The following is a 19,131-nucleotide window of genomic DNA, read 5'->3' as shown; positions in this document are numbered from 1 at the left end:
ATCTAGAGATGAGGTCTTATCATGATGCCCAGGCTGGTCTTGAACTCCTCTGAGGCTCAAAGGGCTCAAGTGGTCCTCCTGCCTCAGCCTCCCAAATGATGGGATTAAAGTTGTTTAAGGCAGGTATGATGGTCTATGCCTTTAACCCAGGTTTAACTATAATCCTCTCCTACTTGGGAGGCAGAGGCAGGCAGATGTCTGTAAATTAGACGTCAGCCTGGTCCACATAGGAAATTCTAGGTGAACCACAGCTAAATAGTGAGATCCTTCCTTAAGTAAATAAATACAGGCTAAAAAGAACATGTGCACCTGTGTGTGCCTGTCACTCTAGTCCCCTGTTTCATTATGGAATGCCCCTTGGCATAGGCTGAGAAGCTGAAGTAGTGTTTCCCTCTGTGAACAGGAATCGGATGGCTGAGCACAGGTGTGAACAAATCACTGTTCAGTAACATTCATTTAAATGGCAGTTGTGATACTTATTAAAATCTTACAAGATTTTGTGTGTGGATGTGGGAGAGGGGCCATAGGTTAGAGGTCAACTGGATGTCTTCCTCAATTGCTCTTCACCTTAGTTTTTGAGACCAGGTCTGCTTGCATCTGCTAAGAAAGGATGGTGGGGCAGATGCTAAAAGTACATAGTGCCTTTGCAGAGGACTCAATTCGGTTTCTAACCTGCCCCCATCAGGCAGTTCCAACCTCCTGTAACTCAGCGCCCTCTCCTGGCCTCCACAGGCACTACACTCACTTGCACATGCCCCACCACAACGTAAGCTAACACCTTTGATCCCAGCACTCAAAGGCAGAAGCAGGCAGATCTCTATGAGTTTGAAGCCAGCCTGATTCTACATAGCAAGGTCTAGGACAGTCAAGGCTATAGAGTGAGACCCTATCTCAAAATAAAGAAATAGGAACACATAATTAATGTTTCTAATTAAAATAAAAAAGAATGGATAGAGCTGGTGTACTCTTCCACTCAGGAAGTAGAGACAGGATGATTATCATTTCAAGGACCAGCTGAACATACAGTGAGAATCAAAGAAGAAAAACTAAAAACATATAGAAGGGCTGGGACTGGTGTGCTGGATCCATGAGCAGCGTGGTTCCAGCCCCAGTGCTGCCAAGACTGGAATGGTGGGACACGCACAGGCGGGCTTGTCAAAATGCTCTGACACTGGTCCACAGCTCTTCTCCTGCACCCATTTCTCTGTTTAGTGGGACAGCAGTGATCGGTATGCTGTATTCAGTAATGCTGGGAAAGCCCCCATAGTGCCCAGCACACAGGGAATGCTCAAAGAACAGTAACTGGCCTTCTATTGACATGGCAAGACACAAAGGTTATTGTAGAAAAACAAGAGAGCTTTCTAGAACAATGTGGCCATGAACCCTGCTTCTACAATTATGTACAAATTTTGTAGATACAGTTACAGACCAGGATTAATAAGAGCCAGCCTTTTTTACAAAGGTTTGCAATGTGGACTTTTTTTTTGTGGGGGGAGGGGCAGAGCAGGATTGACACCACAACCTGGAGCACACTAAGCATGCACTCTACCAATGAGAGTCTTCCATCTTTACTGAGGCTCCTCTGCTGCTTCCCACTCCAACTAGTCTATATTAGACTTCCCTTTCCCAAGGATGCTTCGGAAAAGGTTATTTTTGCCCTTCCTTTTCCATACACATGTGTGTATATGATATAATTGTTTGTATGTGCATGGACACACGTGTGTGTGTGTCTGTGTGTCTGCATGGACACATGGGTACATGGGCAAATAAATGGAGGCTTAAGGTTGATATCAGGAAGCATTGCAGTCATTCAACTACATTATTCAATGAAGCAAGGTCTCTCAATTAAACCCTGAGCATGCAGATAGAGTTAGTCTGTAGCCAGCTTTCTCCTGGAGATCCCATGTCCACCTTTCTATGCTGACCTCCTGAAGCATTTATGAGGATAGTGGAGATCTGAACACCTGTCTTTGTGCTGTGGCTCAAGTACCTAACCACTTAGTGATCTCAACACACCTCTTGTTTTGTTTGAAGGCAGGGTTTCATGTAGCTCAGGCTGCTTTAAATTTCAACTCCTGCTTCTCCTGCCTCCACCTCCCAAATGCTGAGATTATAGGTGGGCACCAGTATAGATCTACTCTACATGGAAAGTAGAAAAAGACAAGATCTCCTGAGTAAATTGGGAGCATGGGGACCTTGGGGGAGGGTTGAAAGGGAGGGGAGAGGCAGGGAGGGGAGCAGAAAAAAATGTAGAGCTCAATAAAAATCAATAAAAAAAGTACATGCATCATTAACGGGTCATATTTTACTGGTTTGCTAATGAAGGGATATATAAAATAGCACACAGCTTCCTAATATCTGTAAAACAAAATATGATCCTGAGACGAGGACCTGGCACCCAGGCAGTCCACTCCCTATGCCCAGAGGCAGGCTTCAATCAGTTTGCTGTGGTCTCTTGGGCTGAAAAGAACAGAAAATTTTGTGACATAAAATTCAACCACAGGGCCGGGCGGTGGTGGCGCACGCCTTTAATCCCAGCACTCGGGAGGCAGAGGCAGGCGGATCTCTGTGAGTTCGAGACCAGCCTGGTCTACAAGAGCTAGTTCCAGGACAGGCTCCAAAACCACAGAGAAACCCTGTCTCGAAAAACCAAAAAAAAAAAAAAAAAAATTCAACCACAGGGGCTGGAGAGATGGCTCAGTGGTTAAGAGCATTGCCTGCTCTTCCAAAGGTCCTGAGTTCAATTCCCAGCAACCACATGGTGGCTCACAACCATCTGTAATGAGGTCTGGTGCCCTCTTCTGGCCTGCAGACATACACACAGACAGAATATTGTTTAATAAATAATTGTATAATAAATTATAAATTAATTAAATTATAAATAAATTAATTAAAAAAATTCAACCACAGAGCCAGGCGGTGGTGGCATGCGCCTTTAATCCCAGCCTTCGGGAGGCAGAGGCAGGTGGATCTCTGCGAGTTCGAGGCCAGTCTGGTCTACAGAGTGAGTTCCAAGACAGCTAGAGCTGTTACACAGAGAAACCCTGTTTTGAAAAAACAAACAAACAAAAACAAAAGAAAAGAAAATTTCAACTGCAGAAGTAGCCTCAAATCCTGGGTTCAGAATTTGAACCCTCACTTGGCTTCCCATGATCCTTGAGAGGAGCAGCAATGACTCTCTGTGGTGTCAACTATGTCCCAAGGGCTGGCAGTTTGGCATTCTATCTTGACACTGAAATTAGCTGATATTTCAGGATGTGTGAGAGACTTCCATCACCTTGTTGGCTCACCTCGTATTTAGTGGGCTGTGGGGAATCTGAGGTGGCTGTAGAAGGACCATCAGATGTGGCACTCAGCATAAAGCCACCCGATGCTTGTATCAGTCTGTCGAAATTGTCTTCATTAGGCACTTCCGGGTTAGCAAAGGACAGAGCAGGCTTGTCTGTTTTTAGACAAAGCATTGAAAATCAGCAGAAATGTATGGAGTATGTGACATCCCTACTTTAGAAACCCATTCTTAGTAGCAACAAGACCGATGTTAAAAGCTGGGCGGTAGTGGTGCACACCTTTAATTCCAGCACGTGGTGGGCAGAGGCAGGCAGATCTCTGAGTCCATTAGAGGCCAGCCTGGTCTACAAAGCTAGTTCAACAACAGTCAGGGCTACAAAGAGAAACCCTGTCTCAAAAAGCAAAACAAAAAGGCTGATATAATAAAAGGTTTTCTGGACTTTCTTTATGGCTCCGTAAATAAAGGCACTTGTCGCCAGACCTGACAACCTGAGTTGGATCCCCAGGACCCAGATAGTGGAAAGAGAGAATTAACTCTAGAAAAGACACCCTCTAACCTATGCACGCGTACATGCATGTGCATACTCATAAATAAAAGTAGTTTTCAATGTTTTCAAGTCGGGTGGTAGTGGTACAAGCCTTTAGTCCTAGCATAGGCAGAGGCAGGTGGATCTGAGTTCATGGTCCACATAGTGAGTTCCAGGACATCTAGATTACACAGAAAAACCCTATCTTAAAAGAAATAAAAAGTTTTCTTTTATATTTGCCTCTCCTGGGATTTTCTTTCTTTCTTTTTTCTTTTTGAGACAGGGCTTTCTGTGGCTTTGGAGCCTGTCCTTGCACTCGCTCAGTAGACCAGGCTGGCCTTAAGTTCACAGAGATCCGCCTGCCTCTGCCTCCCAAGTGCTGGGATTAAAGGCGTGCGCCACCACTGCCCAGCATCTCCCAGGATTTAAGGCTTCTTAAATGAACAGAATCCCTACCATCATGGCTTTAAGACCACCCTTGTCTATATGATGAGTTCCAGGCCAAGACCCTATCTTGAAAAATCAATAACCAAACAAACAGGATCACTAGACCTGGCTGCATCTAACAGTGTGGTTGGTAGTAACTGCTTCGAAGGCCTGCAGAAAACAACACAGCAGAAATCAAGGGACAGAGCTGGTCACTTTCTCCAGCACACAGACAAGTGTCTGCTTCTTACCCCCTCCTGGGGACATTCTCTCTGGGTGGCTGTGGGAAGATAAGACTTATTCATGGCATGAAGGGCGAGGTAGAGGCAGGCTCCATGTCCATTAGGCTGCTGTTGTGGCTTAAACAGTCACTGTCAGTTGTCACGTAGGACAAATCACAGCACAGTACCCCTAAGGCTTTATGCATGAGGGAACAAATCCCAAATAGGGAAGATTTGGAATGAGATAATGAAGGTTAACTGACAGAGCCGTGAGTGTGCCTGTGCTCTTTGATATCCCGAGAACAGCACACCCTCAGGAGTAACTCACTGCCTAGGCTGACTGCTCAGGTAAAAATAAAGATCCTGTATTCATGCAAATACTCTGAGTAAAAATAAAAAAGAAAAGGGAAATGGAAACCACAGGTAACACTTAAAGATGAAACTGATTCTCAACTATTACCCCAAGAGGAAATAAACGTGCACACACATACACGTGCACACACACACATGCATGCATGCACACACACAACCTGGATTCCCATGGTTACTAGGCATAAACATCTTTGATAAAGACAGCGACAGCACAAGGACTTGAAGACACTGTGTGCCAAGGGTCTATAGTTACCTGCGAATCAGCCTCCAGCCTTGAAGTATTCACACAGCCAAAACACAGAATGGGCGCTTTAAATGGAACTGAATAAGGTGTTTTCCCAAAAAGCAACTTTTAAAAGAAAAACAGGGCTTCACAAAATCTATCAAATTCAAATACTTACAGTTTGAAATATGGATGCAGAAGACGGAAGGGTTGATCTGGTCAATGAGTTTAAAGACCCGGTGAGGAGGGTCTGCTGTCAAATTCATTGAGTAGACAGCGGCCTTCTGACTACAAAACTGTCTATCACCCCTGAGAGTGAAAGGAAACAACGGCAAGTTTTCAGTCCACAATCTAAGCCAGATCACCCTAATCTTCCAGACGCGTTACTGCCCTAAGAAGAACCACAAGGGCACTGATGAAGTCTGACGTCCAAACATTTGTATTTATTTCTGTTAGAGGGTGGCACCGAAGCTTTTCTCTCTAACAGAAAGAGGACATGCAGAATAACTCCTGCCAAGCATGGTGGTGCACACCTTTATTTCCAGCACTAGGGCGGTGTAGACAAATGGGTCTGTGAGTTCAGGTCTACATGGCAGTTCTACATCGGTCAGAGCTATACAGAAGCTCTATCTCAAAAACATAACAACAACAACAATAATATTAAGGGGAGGCTGCTGGGTGTGGAATATAGTACAGAGCACTATTCCATAAACTTGGTCAGCATTAAGATTATGATATTTTGGGAGCTGGAGAGGTGGCTCAGTGGTTAAACATTTCCTGCACTTATAGAGAACCTAGGTTCAGATCCCAGAACCCACATCAAGGCAGCCCATGCCTGCAACTCCAATTCCAGGGGATATGATGCTCTCTTCTGGATTCTGTGGGTACCGCATGCATCTAGTGCACATAGCACATACATGCACACACATATATAAATCAAATAAATATAAAAACATTCTAGGGCCGGGCGGTGGTGGCGCACGCCTTTAATCCCAGCACTCGGGAGGCAGAGGCAGGCGGATCTCTGGGAGTTCGAGGCCAGCCTGGTCTACAAGAGCTAGTTCCAGGACAGGCACCAAAGCTACAGAGAAACCCTGTCTCGAAAAACCAAAAAAAAAAAAAAAAAACAACAACAAAAAAAAAAACAACCAAAAAAAAACATTCTAGGAAGTTTTAGAAGTATTTCTGCTATATTTGTCTGGTGTGTATGTGTGTGTTTGTGGAAAACAGAGGACAATTTATATGAGTTGGTTCTCCTGCTATGTAGCATGTAGGTGCTAGAGATCAAGCTCAGGCCGGCAGGCTCGGTAGGAAGCACCTTGACCCACTGGGTCATCCTGCCCTGCTCTCTTGCCCGTTCTTCTCTATCTCAGCTACCTGTTCAGCCTATGCCATAGCCCAGAATGCCTATCCACAAACTTATGTTGCCCAACTTGTACTTGTCCCTCAGGACTCAACACCGCTTGGACCATCTTTTCTAGAAAGCCTTCCCTGGCCTAGCTGAGTGTTCTGGCATCTCTGGTGTTCCTCGGGGCCCTGCCTCATTCACCCCTCTCCCTCATCTAACAGTAAGCTCTTAAAAGTAGCAGGGCAAACTCGGCTTTATGTTTCTAGGCTAGTAGGAGGTGCTCAAAAAGGCACAGAAGGTGACCGACCAAGTGTGGAGTACCTGCCTAGCCGGTGCCAAGCCCTGCTGCCATCCTGTCCCCTTCTGCCCTGGTATCTGCTGAAAGGTGACAAGGCAGAGGTCACACCAGGACTCTACTCACTTAGTCAGCTGGTGTGTGTTACCAGGGACTACACACACCTAGAGCCTTGCACGTGCCAGGCCAGCAGTCTCTCACTAAGCAGTGTTCCTGCCAGTCAAGACAGTTTAATGAAGGCCCACTACATGGTATCAGCTGGGCTGGCACTGACAGCACCTATAACACACTCCTGTGCTCACGAAGGTTCCATCTGATGAGGGATAGGTTCGCTCAGGATGCCCACCGAGTCATTATATGGCAGGAGGAGTTGTTGGCAGTTAAACATAATGAAACCTTTATGAACTGAAGCCCATATAATGGACACTCTACAAATTAGCATATGACTTTTGCTATTTTTTTTTTTCGATTTTAGGGATAAGGTCTCCCTATAATTGTCCAGGCTATTTTCCAACACCAGAGCTCAAATGATCCTCCTGACCCAGGCATCCCCAAGGAGTTAAGGCTAAGTAGAGTTTAATTTGGTTCATATTTTGGGGGGAGGTTGTAAGTTTTAAAAAACTGAAGTCTTTTCCTGAAAGATTTAACCCTAACCCTTGTAGCTGTTTGTTTGTTTGTTTGTTTGTTTAAAGAAAACTCTTTTGGGGGCCTACCACCCAGCTCCCAATAAATACATGGTGACTTACTCTTTCTTATGAGTGCCTGATCTTCATTTGGCTTGTTTCTAGACAGCTTTTCTTAACTTAAATTAGTCTGTCTACCTTTTGCCTCTAGGCTTTTTACCTTCCTTTATTCTATATATCTTTCCCCCTTCTTACTCCGTGGCTGACCATGTGGCTGGCCCCTGATGTCCTCCTCTCTCTTCCTCTCCTTCTCTCCTCTCCTCCCCTCCCCCCCTTTTCCTCTCCTCTTCTATTTATTCTCTCTGTCTGGCAGCCCCACCTATCCCTCTCTGCTGCCTAGCTATTGGCTGTTCAGCTCTTTATTAAACCAATCAAATGTTTTCGACAGGCAAAGTAACACAGCTTTGCAGAGTTAAACAAATGCAACATAATGCAAACCTTTGCACCATTAAACAAATATTCCACAGCTTTAATGAATGTAACACATCTTAAACTAATACTCCACAACAAACTCTCAAGTCTACAAATGCAGTCTGTTTTTATAAAGCTTTACACAACACAGGGCACCTGCTCATTCCCATAGCAGCAGCAGCTGCAACAGACACCCAAGTGACACGCACAGACCAACATGTGGCCTGGCTGGTCCTCAAAGCTTGCCATCTTCTGTTCTAAAAACTATTGTTTACATCTAGAATTACCATATTTGGGGGTCAGCAAGATGGCTCATAGGGTAAAGGTCCCTGCTGCCAAGTCTGATGACCTGAGTTTGACCCGTGAGACCCACATGATGTAAGGAGAAAATTGACTCCCGAAAGTTGTTCGCTGACCTCCACATGAGCACCAAAGTATGAACATACACACACAAAAAGTAAATAAAAACGTAACTTTAAAAAGTTGTACAGGGGCTGGGTGTTATGACATATGCCCTTAATCCCAGTACTCAAGAGGCAAAGGCAGGCAGATCTCTTGCGTTCAATGCCAGGCTGGTCTATAGAGTGAGCTCCAGGACAGCCAGGGCTGCATAAAGAGACCCTGTCTCAGAAACTTAAGGGGGCCAGAATGGTGACTCATAAGTTAGTTAAAAGTATGTACTGCTCTTGAAGAAGACCTGAGTTCGGGTCCCAGAACCCATGTTGGGTGGCTCACAACCTCCTATGACTCCAGGTTCAGGGATCCAATACTCTCTTCTGGCCTCAGCAGGCCACCGTACTCGTGTGCATTACCGCCCCCCTCTGCCTAAGATACACATCCATACACATAATTAAAAATAAAAATAATAAAGGTAGCTGAACGGTGGTGGCGCACACATTTAATCCCAGCACTCGGGAGGCAGAGATTGGTGGATCTCTGTGAGACTAAGGCAGTGTGGTACATAAGAAGTTCTAAGCCAGCTGGAGCTACCCAGCAAAATCCTATCTCAAAAAAAAAATTAAATTACTGTATTTTAATAAATGGCATCCAATTCAAAAAATGACATTCTTGTAGGACTGGTGGTGCATGCTGGAAGACCCAAGATGAGAGCAAACTGATTTCTAGAAAGGGTAATCCCTGCTCTAGTCCTGAGGCCAGAAAAGGACCCCCTCCAGCAACCCACTCTCCAGACTTCTTTACATCTGAGGGGGATTCAGTTTCTCCACTGGGTTGATAAAATGGGTTTCTCATGGGAAGAGTTCATTGTGTTTCCAAAAGGACTAAGCTGCCAGGTGGCTGTCACTGAATTTCAGTCAGCTCTCTCCGCAGTAAGCTGGTCCCACCCTGAATGCATGAGCCTTTTCAAAGGGCTGCTTTTTTTTTTTTTTGAAAAACCTCTGAACCACGAGCCAAGATCACTCAGAATGGATCACTTCTTCACCTGTACTCTCATGAGAATCTCTCTCTCCATCATTGCCCATGTACTGTGAACTGAGAATCCTCGCTTTGTTTACAACCAGAGAGTCTCACACAAACCATCCTAGTTAATGTTTACAGAAAGAGCTGGGAAATCCAGGGGCTGGGAGGTGGCTCAGTGGGTAAATTGCTTGTCTCAGAAGCATGAGGGCCTGAGTTCGGATCCCAGCATGGATAAAAGCTAGATGTTGGTGGGTACCTGTAACACTGGGCAAGAGAAGAGACAAGTTGTTAGCCAGTCAGTCTAGCCAAAAAACCAAAAGAGTTCCATGTTCAATGTGAAACCCCACCTCAAAAATAAGGTGGAGCCGGGTGGTGGTGGTGAATACCTTTAATCCCAGCACTGGGGAGGCCAGCCTGGTCTACAGATGAGATCCAGGATAGCCAGAGCTACAAAGGGAAATCCTATCTCGAAAAAAACAAACAAAAGTAAGATAAAAAGAAATAGATGATGAAACCCATGTTGACCTCTGCCAAACACACGAATGTAAAGATTACATGCATATACTACACACACACAAAGGTGTGCACACACACCTAGGCTGTATGAGACTAATTCACAAGTACAAACTGGTAACACATTATCTATGCACCTATTACTCTATAGACAGAGAGACTTACTTCATAACAGTCTAGAGCAGAGGTTCTCAACCTTCCTGATGCTATGACTCTTTAATATACTTCCTCATGTTGTGGTGACACCCCACCACCATAAAATTATTTCATTGCTACTTCATAACTGTAATCTTGCTCCTGTTATAAAAGGCTATGTAAATATCTGATATACATAATATTGGATATGCGACCTCCAAAGGTCACGACCCACAGGTCAAGAACCTCTGCTCTAGAGGCAACACGCATGCCCTTCCATTGCCCATACTCTTGTGGGGTTGCACGCAGACAAACCACAGCTTCTGACAGTGCAGGACTTTGCACAGTAGGGTTTCTGAATAGCAAGGAACATTCTTTCTGTCCCCAAATTTTATTGCCCAAGCCAACCTGCCATCAAAATGCTGTCATATGCTTACGTGACAACTGGGACTGAGCAGGCAGAGAAGACGCTGAAATCTGTGGGGCTGCAGTCAGGGTCACAACAGCAGTTGACATCACACCGTGCTGGAAGCAGGTCACAGACACACAGAGCAGCAACTGAGGAAAAAAAAAAAACAGTGGGGGTCAGAGGACCATAGCAGGCAGGCTGTTTCTGCTCCCTGCCACCAAAGGATTCCAGAAGTCAATGTCACAAAATGTCTGCTTCCTATTGTGCTTGGGGGAAAGTCACCTGTGGACACCAGTGTCTCCCTGAGGTGACCGCAGATGCCTGCGCTCCTACTTCAGTGTAGAATCTAACTCTTGGCCACCTCATCCCTTTCCTCACATGTCCTGGTTGCTTTTTATTCTTAATTTTTTCTTTTCCAACTTTTTTTTTGCCCTGTCTATCTTGGAATTCACTCTGTGGACCAGGCTGGCCTCAAACCGGGAGATCTGTCTGCCTCTGCCTCCTGAGGCTGGAATTAACTGTTAGGGTTAAAGGCTTTTTTGGCCAGTTGGTTTGAAACTATAAACTCCTAGTCATTAAGATCCTGACCAATAATCAACTGTTCCTATTTTGGCTTAAAATGTCCTTTTTTTTTCTTTTTTCCTTTTTGAGACAGGGTTTTTCCTTTTTTTTTTTTTTTGGTTTTTTTTTTTTGGTTTTTTTTCGAGACAGGGTTTCTCTGTGGTTTTGGAGCCTGTCCTGGAACTAGCTCTGCTGTAGACCAGGCTGGTCTCGAACTCATAGAGACCTGCCTGCCTCTGCCTACCGAGTGCTGGGATTAAAGGCGTGCGCCACCATCGCCCGGCCCCGAGACAGGGTTTTTCTATGTAGCCCTGGCTGTCCTAGAACTTACTCTGTAGACCAGACCAACCCTGAACGCAGAGATCTGCCTGTCTCTGGAATTAAAGACATGTGCCACCACTGCCAGTCAAAATGTTCTTTAAAAATTTACAATACAGGGTAATAAATTTATGGCAGGATAATACAGCATGGAGGAAAAGCAGGAATCCACCCCGTAGCAACTTTGCCTGTGCCCACTCTGCGGGTCATCATGACTTCAGTGCTCCTCTCCCAGTCCCTTTAGCAGACAGAGAACCTGCACAAGCGCAGAAGACAGCCTCCTCCAACAGTCTCGGAGAGCTCTGGGAGCTGAGAATGTGACACTGTTTCAATTTAGCATTCATTCTTGTCAAACGGAGAAAACCCTTTGCAAGTGTAAGAGAGCCCAAAGAGAAGGCTGGGTGGCTAAGAGCACTCACTGGCTGCCCTTGCCGTGGATCTAACTTTGGTTCCTAGAACCCACTTGACAGCACACAACCATCTGTGACTCTGGTTCCAGGACATCCGATGCCCTCTTCTGGCCTCAGGCACACTTACAACACACAGTATACATGCAGATATAAGACAACATCCATCCACATAAGATAAAATGAATAAATCTTAAAAAACAAAATAATACCAGAGCATGAAAATAACAAACTGAGTTCATGACACAGACTATTGTGAGGAGGGAGGAAATAATAAATTCAGGGCTTTTTTTTTTTTTTTTTTTTGGTTGTTGTTGCTGTTCTGTGTTTCCTGAAACAGAGGCTCATGTGCAGGCTGGCCTCCTAATTGTCCCACCTCTATGTAGAAAATTCAGGATCACAGGCGTGTACCGTGGTTCCTCCCTTCCCCCAGCTTGGGCATCACTGAATCTTAACTGTAATGTTTTGTTTCCTTCTTTTTTTTTTTTTTTGAAAATAATCTTAAGCTGCAAACAAACAAAGGAAAGAATTTAAGTCAAATGCTTATAGGATGTCACACCAACATTCTTGATCTCTGAATGAATGGAGATGAGAGGCTCCACACCTGTGCCTCCCATCAGCTGGGAGGCAGAGTCAAGAGGGTATGTATGCAGGTTATAGGCCAGCTTGGGCCACTCAGCAAAACCGTCAGGAAGGAAGCTGGGAAGGAAGGAGAAGGTGGGAGACTGGAAGAGTTTTAGAGCAGGCTGGAGATATGGTTCAGGAGCTAAAAGCACATACCGCTTGTGTACAGAACCCAAGTTCAGTTCCCAGCACCCAAGTCAGGCAGCTCACAATCACCTAACCAAGCTCCAGGGACTCTGGGGCCCTTTTCTGACCTCTGAGGGCACCAGCACACATGTGCACATACTCACACAGAGATATACAAACATACACACATGGGGGCTGGAGAGATGGCTCAGTGGTTAAGAGCATTGCCTGCTCTTCCAAAGGTCCTGAGTTCAATTCCCGGCAACCACATGGTGGCTCATAACCATCTGTAATGAGTTCTAGTACCCTCTTCTGGCCTGCAGACATACACACAGACAGAATATTGTATACATAATGAATAAATAAATAAATTAAAAAAACATACACACATAATTTAAAATAAAATTCTTTTTTAAAGTTTTAGATCCCCTTCTCCAAAAAATGGTATAACATGCTTTGGAGAAGCATGAAGAGGAACGAAAGCTTATTGATAAATGCATAGGACTTTCTTTAGTCCGAGGGACAAATGTACTCCCTCTAAAAAGGATTCTCTCTAGCCAAGGACACCTGTGTATGCTTACTAATACCAAAATTCCTGAACCGCAATGAGAAAATAAAGTGAGCAATCAGGTCCGTTTCCTCACGTGTCTAAGATTGTAAGCACGAGTCAAAGCTTCGACCTTGGTAAGTAACTGGATGAGGATGAGACACATGGGGGGGGGGGTTGTTGTGAGGATTAAATGAGTTACGGCAGGGTGCCTGCTGCACGGCAGTTAATAAGTGAGATAGTTATCCCTGGAATGCCAGCGCTGAACATGAGCCCTAGGCATGTCAGCTCAGGCACAGCTTCATCTGGGGGAGAAAAATCACTAATGGGTGCACTGACCTGGATTAACAACATTCCAGTTCAAAAACCTTAGAGAAGCCAGGCGGTGGTGGCGCATGCCTTTAGTCTCAGCACTCAGGAGGCAGAGGCAAGTGGACCTCTGAGTTTGTGGCCAGCCTGGTCTACAGAGTGAGTTCCAGGACAACCAGGGCTACACAAAGAAACCCTATCTCGAAAAAAAAAAAAGAAAGAAAGAAAGAAAGAAAGAAAAAACAAACAAACAAACAAACAAAAACCCCAAAAAAAACTCCCCCTAAAAAAGCCTTGTAGAGTTTCAGACACGAACACTTGGCTATATTGTCCCCACATATAATGACGGGACATCTCTGCTAATTCACAAGTCAGCAGGTGAAATATAAAGCAGAGAGTTTGATTCCTATATTAAAGTATCAAGTGTATTTCTGATTTGTTTCCCCCTTTGGTGCTGGGGATTGAACCCAGGGCCTCCTGCATGCTAAGTGAACACCCAACCACTGACCCGCACCACCCACCAGCCCTCGTACTTTTTCTCACAAACCAGTTTTCATAGAAGGCCTCCAAGAAGAAGGACCTGAAATTAGCTCAAAGAGTTCAGGACACCAGTCAAAGACAGCTCTTTCAGTGATCTATGCTCTCAGCCTTACTGGGTGAAAGATCTTTTTCTCTCAAACAGTAATAAAAAAAAAAAAACCCACACACACTCTTTCTCTCAATCTGGACAAGACTATCTAAAGTTCTTGATTTGAAATCACAGCTCCACGGAGAACCTAAGGACTGCTACAATCCCTCACCCTAGAAAAATGCGGTTACAAAATTTTACACACTCAAAGGGTCACAGAACCCTGAAGCCACAGGTGTAAAGTCAGATTACAGGCTCCAAAACCACAGGGAAACCCTGTCTCGAAAAACCAAAAAAAAAAAAAAAAAAAAAAAAAAAAAATTCTCTAATGTGTAAAGCAAGATGAAAAGATCAGTTTCTGGGCTGGTGATATGTACAGATAAAGGCACTTACCAGAAGGCCTGGTAGCCACTTGGTTTGGGAGCAGCAAAATTCAGGCTGTACTCTGACCTCCACATGCCATGGTACCTCATCACCACACACATAAATAAGTAAATGTAATGTTGTTTTGAAGTAACATCAGTTTCTGATGCATTCATTATCCATAAACACAAATCCTAATATCCGGGCCTAAGCCCTCACCTTACACTCTCCCACATCCAAACAACATAGGAGGCACTCTGAAATCAACAGAGAAGGGCCCTCCCTATTCATTCTAAGTGAGCTACACCTTTGGTGTCTGAAATGTATAAACTGAAAAGTTCAGCAGAGTCTATGCGTTCATTTCCTCCACCTTCCAGAAACTATCTAATTTTATCTTCAGCTGGGCAAATTTATTCATTATAAACTTTGGCATTAACGTTGCTCGGGTCTACTGAAGTTTTCCAAGATCTGAGAGTGTCTCATTTAGGCCCCCCTGCCTTCCACTTTGTGTGCCGGAGATCCCATCTTTCTTTCAGGGTTATGACAGGGAGGCTAACAAGGATGGAACTTTGAGTGGTTATCATTTTCGTACGTTCTCACTACCCGCTCTAGGGAGTTAACACTCTGTACCCACCGTCAGTGACCGGGGTGGGCCTGGGGCCAGAGAGCTCCGGGGCCCTGGGAGTACCCGGGGTCCTAGGCGACCCGGAGGTTCGGAGAGTGGCTGGAGTGGTGGAGTTGAGGTCCTCCTTCGTCATGACTGGGGTGGTGGCCTCGGTGGAATTGAGGTCCTCCTGCGTCATGTCTGGGGTGGCCTCGGTGGAGTTGAGGTCCTCCTGCGTCATGGCTGGGGTGGCCACAGCCGAGGTGGCCACGGCCTGGGTGCTCGCTGAAGCGCAGCAGCTCAGGAGCACCAACAGAAGCGGCGGGAAGCCCCGCGGCCCCATGGCCGAGCACAGCAGCCAGGCCTGTGAGTTGCCAGGCAACGGCCACAGCCGAGCGCAAGGTATCACGGGAAAGGGCTCCCGAGGCCGGGAAAGTCTGAAGGAGGAGGTGGGGCCTGGGGCCAGGCCAGTGGGGATAGGCTTAAAGCCCGAGGATTCCGCAAGGAGGCGGGGCTAGGGGCGGAGACTACGCCGCGCCGGGAAGGACGGGGCTGGGTGGGCGTTGCAGGGGCGGGGCCAGAACCCGCCGGGGCGGAGCCTGAGGCTGCTCTTTCTAAGGAACTTTGTTGTAAGACCCTGCGGGTCGCGTGGCGGTTTCGTTAAAAATGTAGAATCCCAGCTACAGCCTCATGGTATTTAGAGTCAGTCAACTCTAAACAGAACCTAGGAGTGAGTATTTCTAATAAAAAATCCGCTGCTGATGGGTGGAGGGAACTTTAGAAGCGTCTTGGGACCTTTGAAGGAATATGGAGTTCAGTCTTCTCCACCGTTCTTTTTTTTTTTAAAGATTTATTTATTTATTATGTATACAACATTCTGCCTCGATGTATGCCCGCACGCCAGAGCAGGGCGCCAGATTTCAGTACAGATGGTTGTGAGCCACCATGTGGTTGCTGGGAATTGAACTCAGAACCTCTGGAAGAGCAGCTCTTAACCTCTGAGCCATCTCTCCAGCCCTTCTCCACCGTTCTTGAATTCCCTACCCCAGGCATTGCCTTCTTTGCCTATCGATACACCGCAGAAGGTCACCAGACTACTCTAGCCACGTATTATGATGAAGGAACAAAAGAACCTTTAATTTTTTGTTGTTGTTGTTGTTGTTTTAGACAGGATCTCACTGTGTAGCCCGGACTGACCTCGAACTCATGACAGTCCTGCCTCAGTCTCCAACAACAGGCATATGCCACCACACCAACCTCCATTTCTGCCTTTATGATTGATTATATGAATTGGGAGGTTTTCTTCAAGTCCTTCTTTTTTCAAAAAGTTTATTTATTTATAGATTTTATGTATATGAGTGTTTTGTTCATATGCATGCACACCAGAAGAGGGCAGCAGAACTCGTGAAACTAGAGTCATAGACAGTTGTGAGCCGCCATGTAGATGCTGGGAATTGAACTCAGGACCCCTGGAAGAGCAGCCAATGCTCTAAACGGCTGAGTCATCTCTCCAGCCCCTCCTTAAGTCTATTTATTTATTTATTTTTTATTTTTTATTTTTTATTTTTGAGACAAGGTTTCTCTGTGAAACAGTCCTTACTGTCCTGGAATTTGCTTTGTAGACCAGGCTGGTCCTGAACAAACTCACAGAGATCCACCTGCCTCTGCTTCCCAAATGCTGGGATTAAAGGTGTGCACTACCACTATCCAGCTCTCCTCAAGTCCTTTTTTTTTTTTTTGATTTTTGTTTTTTTGAGACAGGGTTTCTCTGTAGCTTTGGAGCCTGTCTGGAACTTTCTCTGTAGACCAGGCTGGCCTTGAACTCACACAGATTTGCCTGCTTCTGCTTCCCGAGTGCTGGGATTAAAGTTGTGCGCCACCACTGCCTGACTTCTCAAGTCTTAAAGCCTCATGCTTTCAAACATTTTGTGAAAAGTCCGCAAAGTCCTCTTGTCCAATTGCAATCCCTGATAAACTCAATGTAATTTTTTGATATTTGACTTCTTTACAAGTCAAAATATAGATTGCATCTGCTCCTACATTTTGCAAGCCTTAGGGACAATGGTGACCATTTCTGTTAGACTATTTTTTTTTTTTTTTTTGGTTTTTCGAGACAGGGTTTCTCTGTGGTTTTGGAGCCTGTCCTGGAACTAGCTCTTGTAGACCAGGCTGGTCTCGAACTCACAGAGATCCGCCTGCCTCTGCCTCCCGAGTGCTGGGATTAAAGGCGTGCGCCACCACTGCCCGGCAAGACTATTTTTTTTAAAAAATTCACAGTTCCATATTTTGCCCAAAACACTGGTATGTGGGTTACCTAAACTGTCCACCTAGGAGCTAGAGAGATGATTCAGCAGCTAGGAGCACTTGCTCTTGCAGAGGACCAGGGTTCAGTTCCCAGCACCTGCACGGTGTCTCACTGCTGTGGAACAATCTTTGTATATTATAAATATATATTACTGTCATTGGTAATAAATAGCTGACTGGCCTATTGCTGGGCAGGAGAGATTGGGTGGGAGAACAGACTAGGAGAATTCTGGGAAGAAGAGGACAGAGTCAGGAGAGAGCCACGAGAAGCAGAGGGAGCAAGACATGCTGAAGAACAGGTAAAGCCATGAGCTACCTGGCAGCACATAAATTAATAGAAATGGATTAATTTAAGTTGTAAGAGCTAGTTAGTAATAAGCCTGAGCGATCAGCTGAGCATTTATAAATATTAAGTATCTGCATTGGTTATTTGGGAACTGGTAGGCAGGAAAGGAAAGTTCACCTACACCTCACAACCTCTGCAGCTCCAGCTCTAAAGGATGCAAAACCTCTTCTGGCCCCGTGGGCACCTCATTGCATGTGTGCACCCACAAATAAGAGAGCAAATCTAAATGTGACACTTTGATTATTAAAAACTAAGTAGGGGGCTGGAGAGATGGCTCAGTGGTTAAGAACATTGCCTGCTCTTCTAGAGGTCCTGAGTTCAATTCCCAGCAACCACATGGTGGCTCACAACCATCTATAATGAGGTCTGGCACCCTCTTCTGGTGTACAGGCAGACAGAACGTTGTATACATAATAAATAAAAAATAAATAAAATAAAAACTACCTAAATAAAAATAGCCAGTAAATCCATCTATGCTGGAGTTTCTTCCCATCCAACATTGTTGTTAACAACAAGTATTCCAAAACTGGATGTGTTGCAGTTGCTCATCCATTTATTGGGTAGTAGATTTGGTTTGTTTTCAGTTTTTTTTTTTTTTTTTTTTTTTTTTTTTTTTGGTTTTTCAAGACAGGGTTTCTCTGTGGTTTTGGAGCCTGTCCTGGAACTAGCTCTTGTAGACCAGGCTGGTCTCGAACTCACAGAGATCCGCCTGCCTCTGCCTCCCGAGTGCTGGGATTAAAGGCATGCGCCACCACCGCCCGGCTTGTTTTCAGTTTTCAATGATTTAAAAAAAAATTGTTTGTTATTCCAGACAGGATTTCTTTGTCTATCTTTGGAGTCTGTCCTGGAACTAGCTCTGTAGACCAGGCTGGCCTCAAAATCAGAGATCTGCCTGCCTCTGCTTCCCGAGTGCTGGGATTAAAGGCATGTGCCACCACTGCCTGGCTTCAGTGATTTTTATATAGCCACTCTAACAGGTTCAACATAGACTTTAAGTGGGCACATGCTTTCATTTCTCTTGGATGCCCTTCCTAGGGATGAGTTCTATGGTCATGTGTGTTGGAAGTTTATAAGAAACTGCCCAACTTTTCTCCAGAGTGACTTCCCAGTTTGTCCCCCACTTGTATATTAGCTCCTGTTTCACAAGCTCTTGAAACACTGGGAGTTGAGGTCTACTCAATTTTATTTCCATTTTTGTTTTTTTGCTAACTTGAAAGGCCATTGTTGTTATCTCTTTGCTGGTTAATTAACTAGTTGGCTTTTTTTTTTTTAAAGATAGAATCTCTCGCACAGCACAGGCTAGCCTGAAACTCTCAGATAAGTAAGAATGACTTTGAACTTCTGGTCTTCCTGCTCCCCTGCTCCCACCTCCCCAGTGAAAGGGATAGCAGGTGCATGTCACCATACCCAGTGTACATGACACCAGAGATAAACCTAGGCTTCCTGTGTAGTAAATAAACACACTATGAATTGAACCATATTCCCGGCTGCTGTTTGTTTGGTGTGTGTGTGTGTGTGTGTGTGTGTGTGTGTGTGAGAGAGAGAGAGAGAGAGAGAGAGAGAGAGAGAGAGAGAGAGAGATTCACTGTGTAGCTTTCATCCTTTCTGAGCCAGCTTCCCTGATGATGGACCTCAGGTGTGTGTAATCTTCAACCTACCTTCAGTTGGCTCTTAATCCCATTGACGTGAAGTGACATGTTGACTTTGTAGTTTAATGTTGAGGT

General features: G+C 45.2%; 1 protein-coding gene across 2 annotated transcripts in view; it reads right to left on the bottom strand.

Moving 5' to 3' along the window:
- Positions 1–15,100, bottom strand: part of Tctn1 (tectonic family member 1) — a 32,103-nt gene extending 17,003 nt beyond the window's left edge. For both annotated transcript variants that reach the window (XM_041649162.1, XM_041649163.1), the window contains exons 1-4: positions 14,788–15,100; positions 10,299–10,419; positions 5,236–5,366; positions 3,291–3,442 (exon numbers count right to left, since the gene is read on the bottom strand). In XM_041649162.1, the coding sequence (XP_041505096.1) occupies positions 3,291–3,442; positions 5,236–5,366; positions 10,299–10,419; positions 14,788–15,100 (717 nt within the window). The remainder of the gene's footprint in view (positions 1–3,290; positions 3,443–5,235; positions 5,367–10,298; positions 10,420–14,787) is intronic.
- Between the last annotated feature and the right edge of the window lie 4,031 nt (positions 15,101–19,131).

The sequence above is a fragment of the Microtus oregoni genome, unplaced genomic scaffold (genome assembly GCF_018167655.1).
Source record: "Microtus oregoni isolate MIOR12 unplaced genomic scaffold, Mior012 000003F_ref0000135, whole genome shotgun sequence".
Lineage (NCBI taxonomy): Eukaryota > Metazoa > Chordata > Mammalia > Rodentia > Cricetidae > Microtus > Microtus oregoni.
The sequence above is the reverse complement of the archived record's forward strand: the minus strand, read 5'-3'. Positions and strand labels throughout refer to the sequence as shown.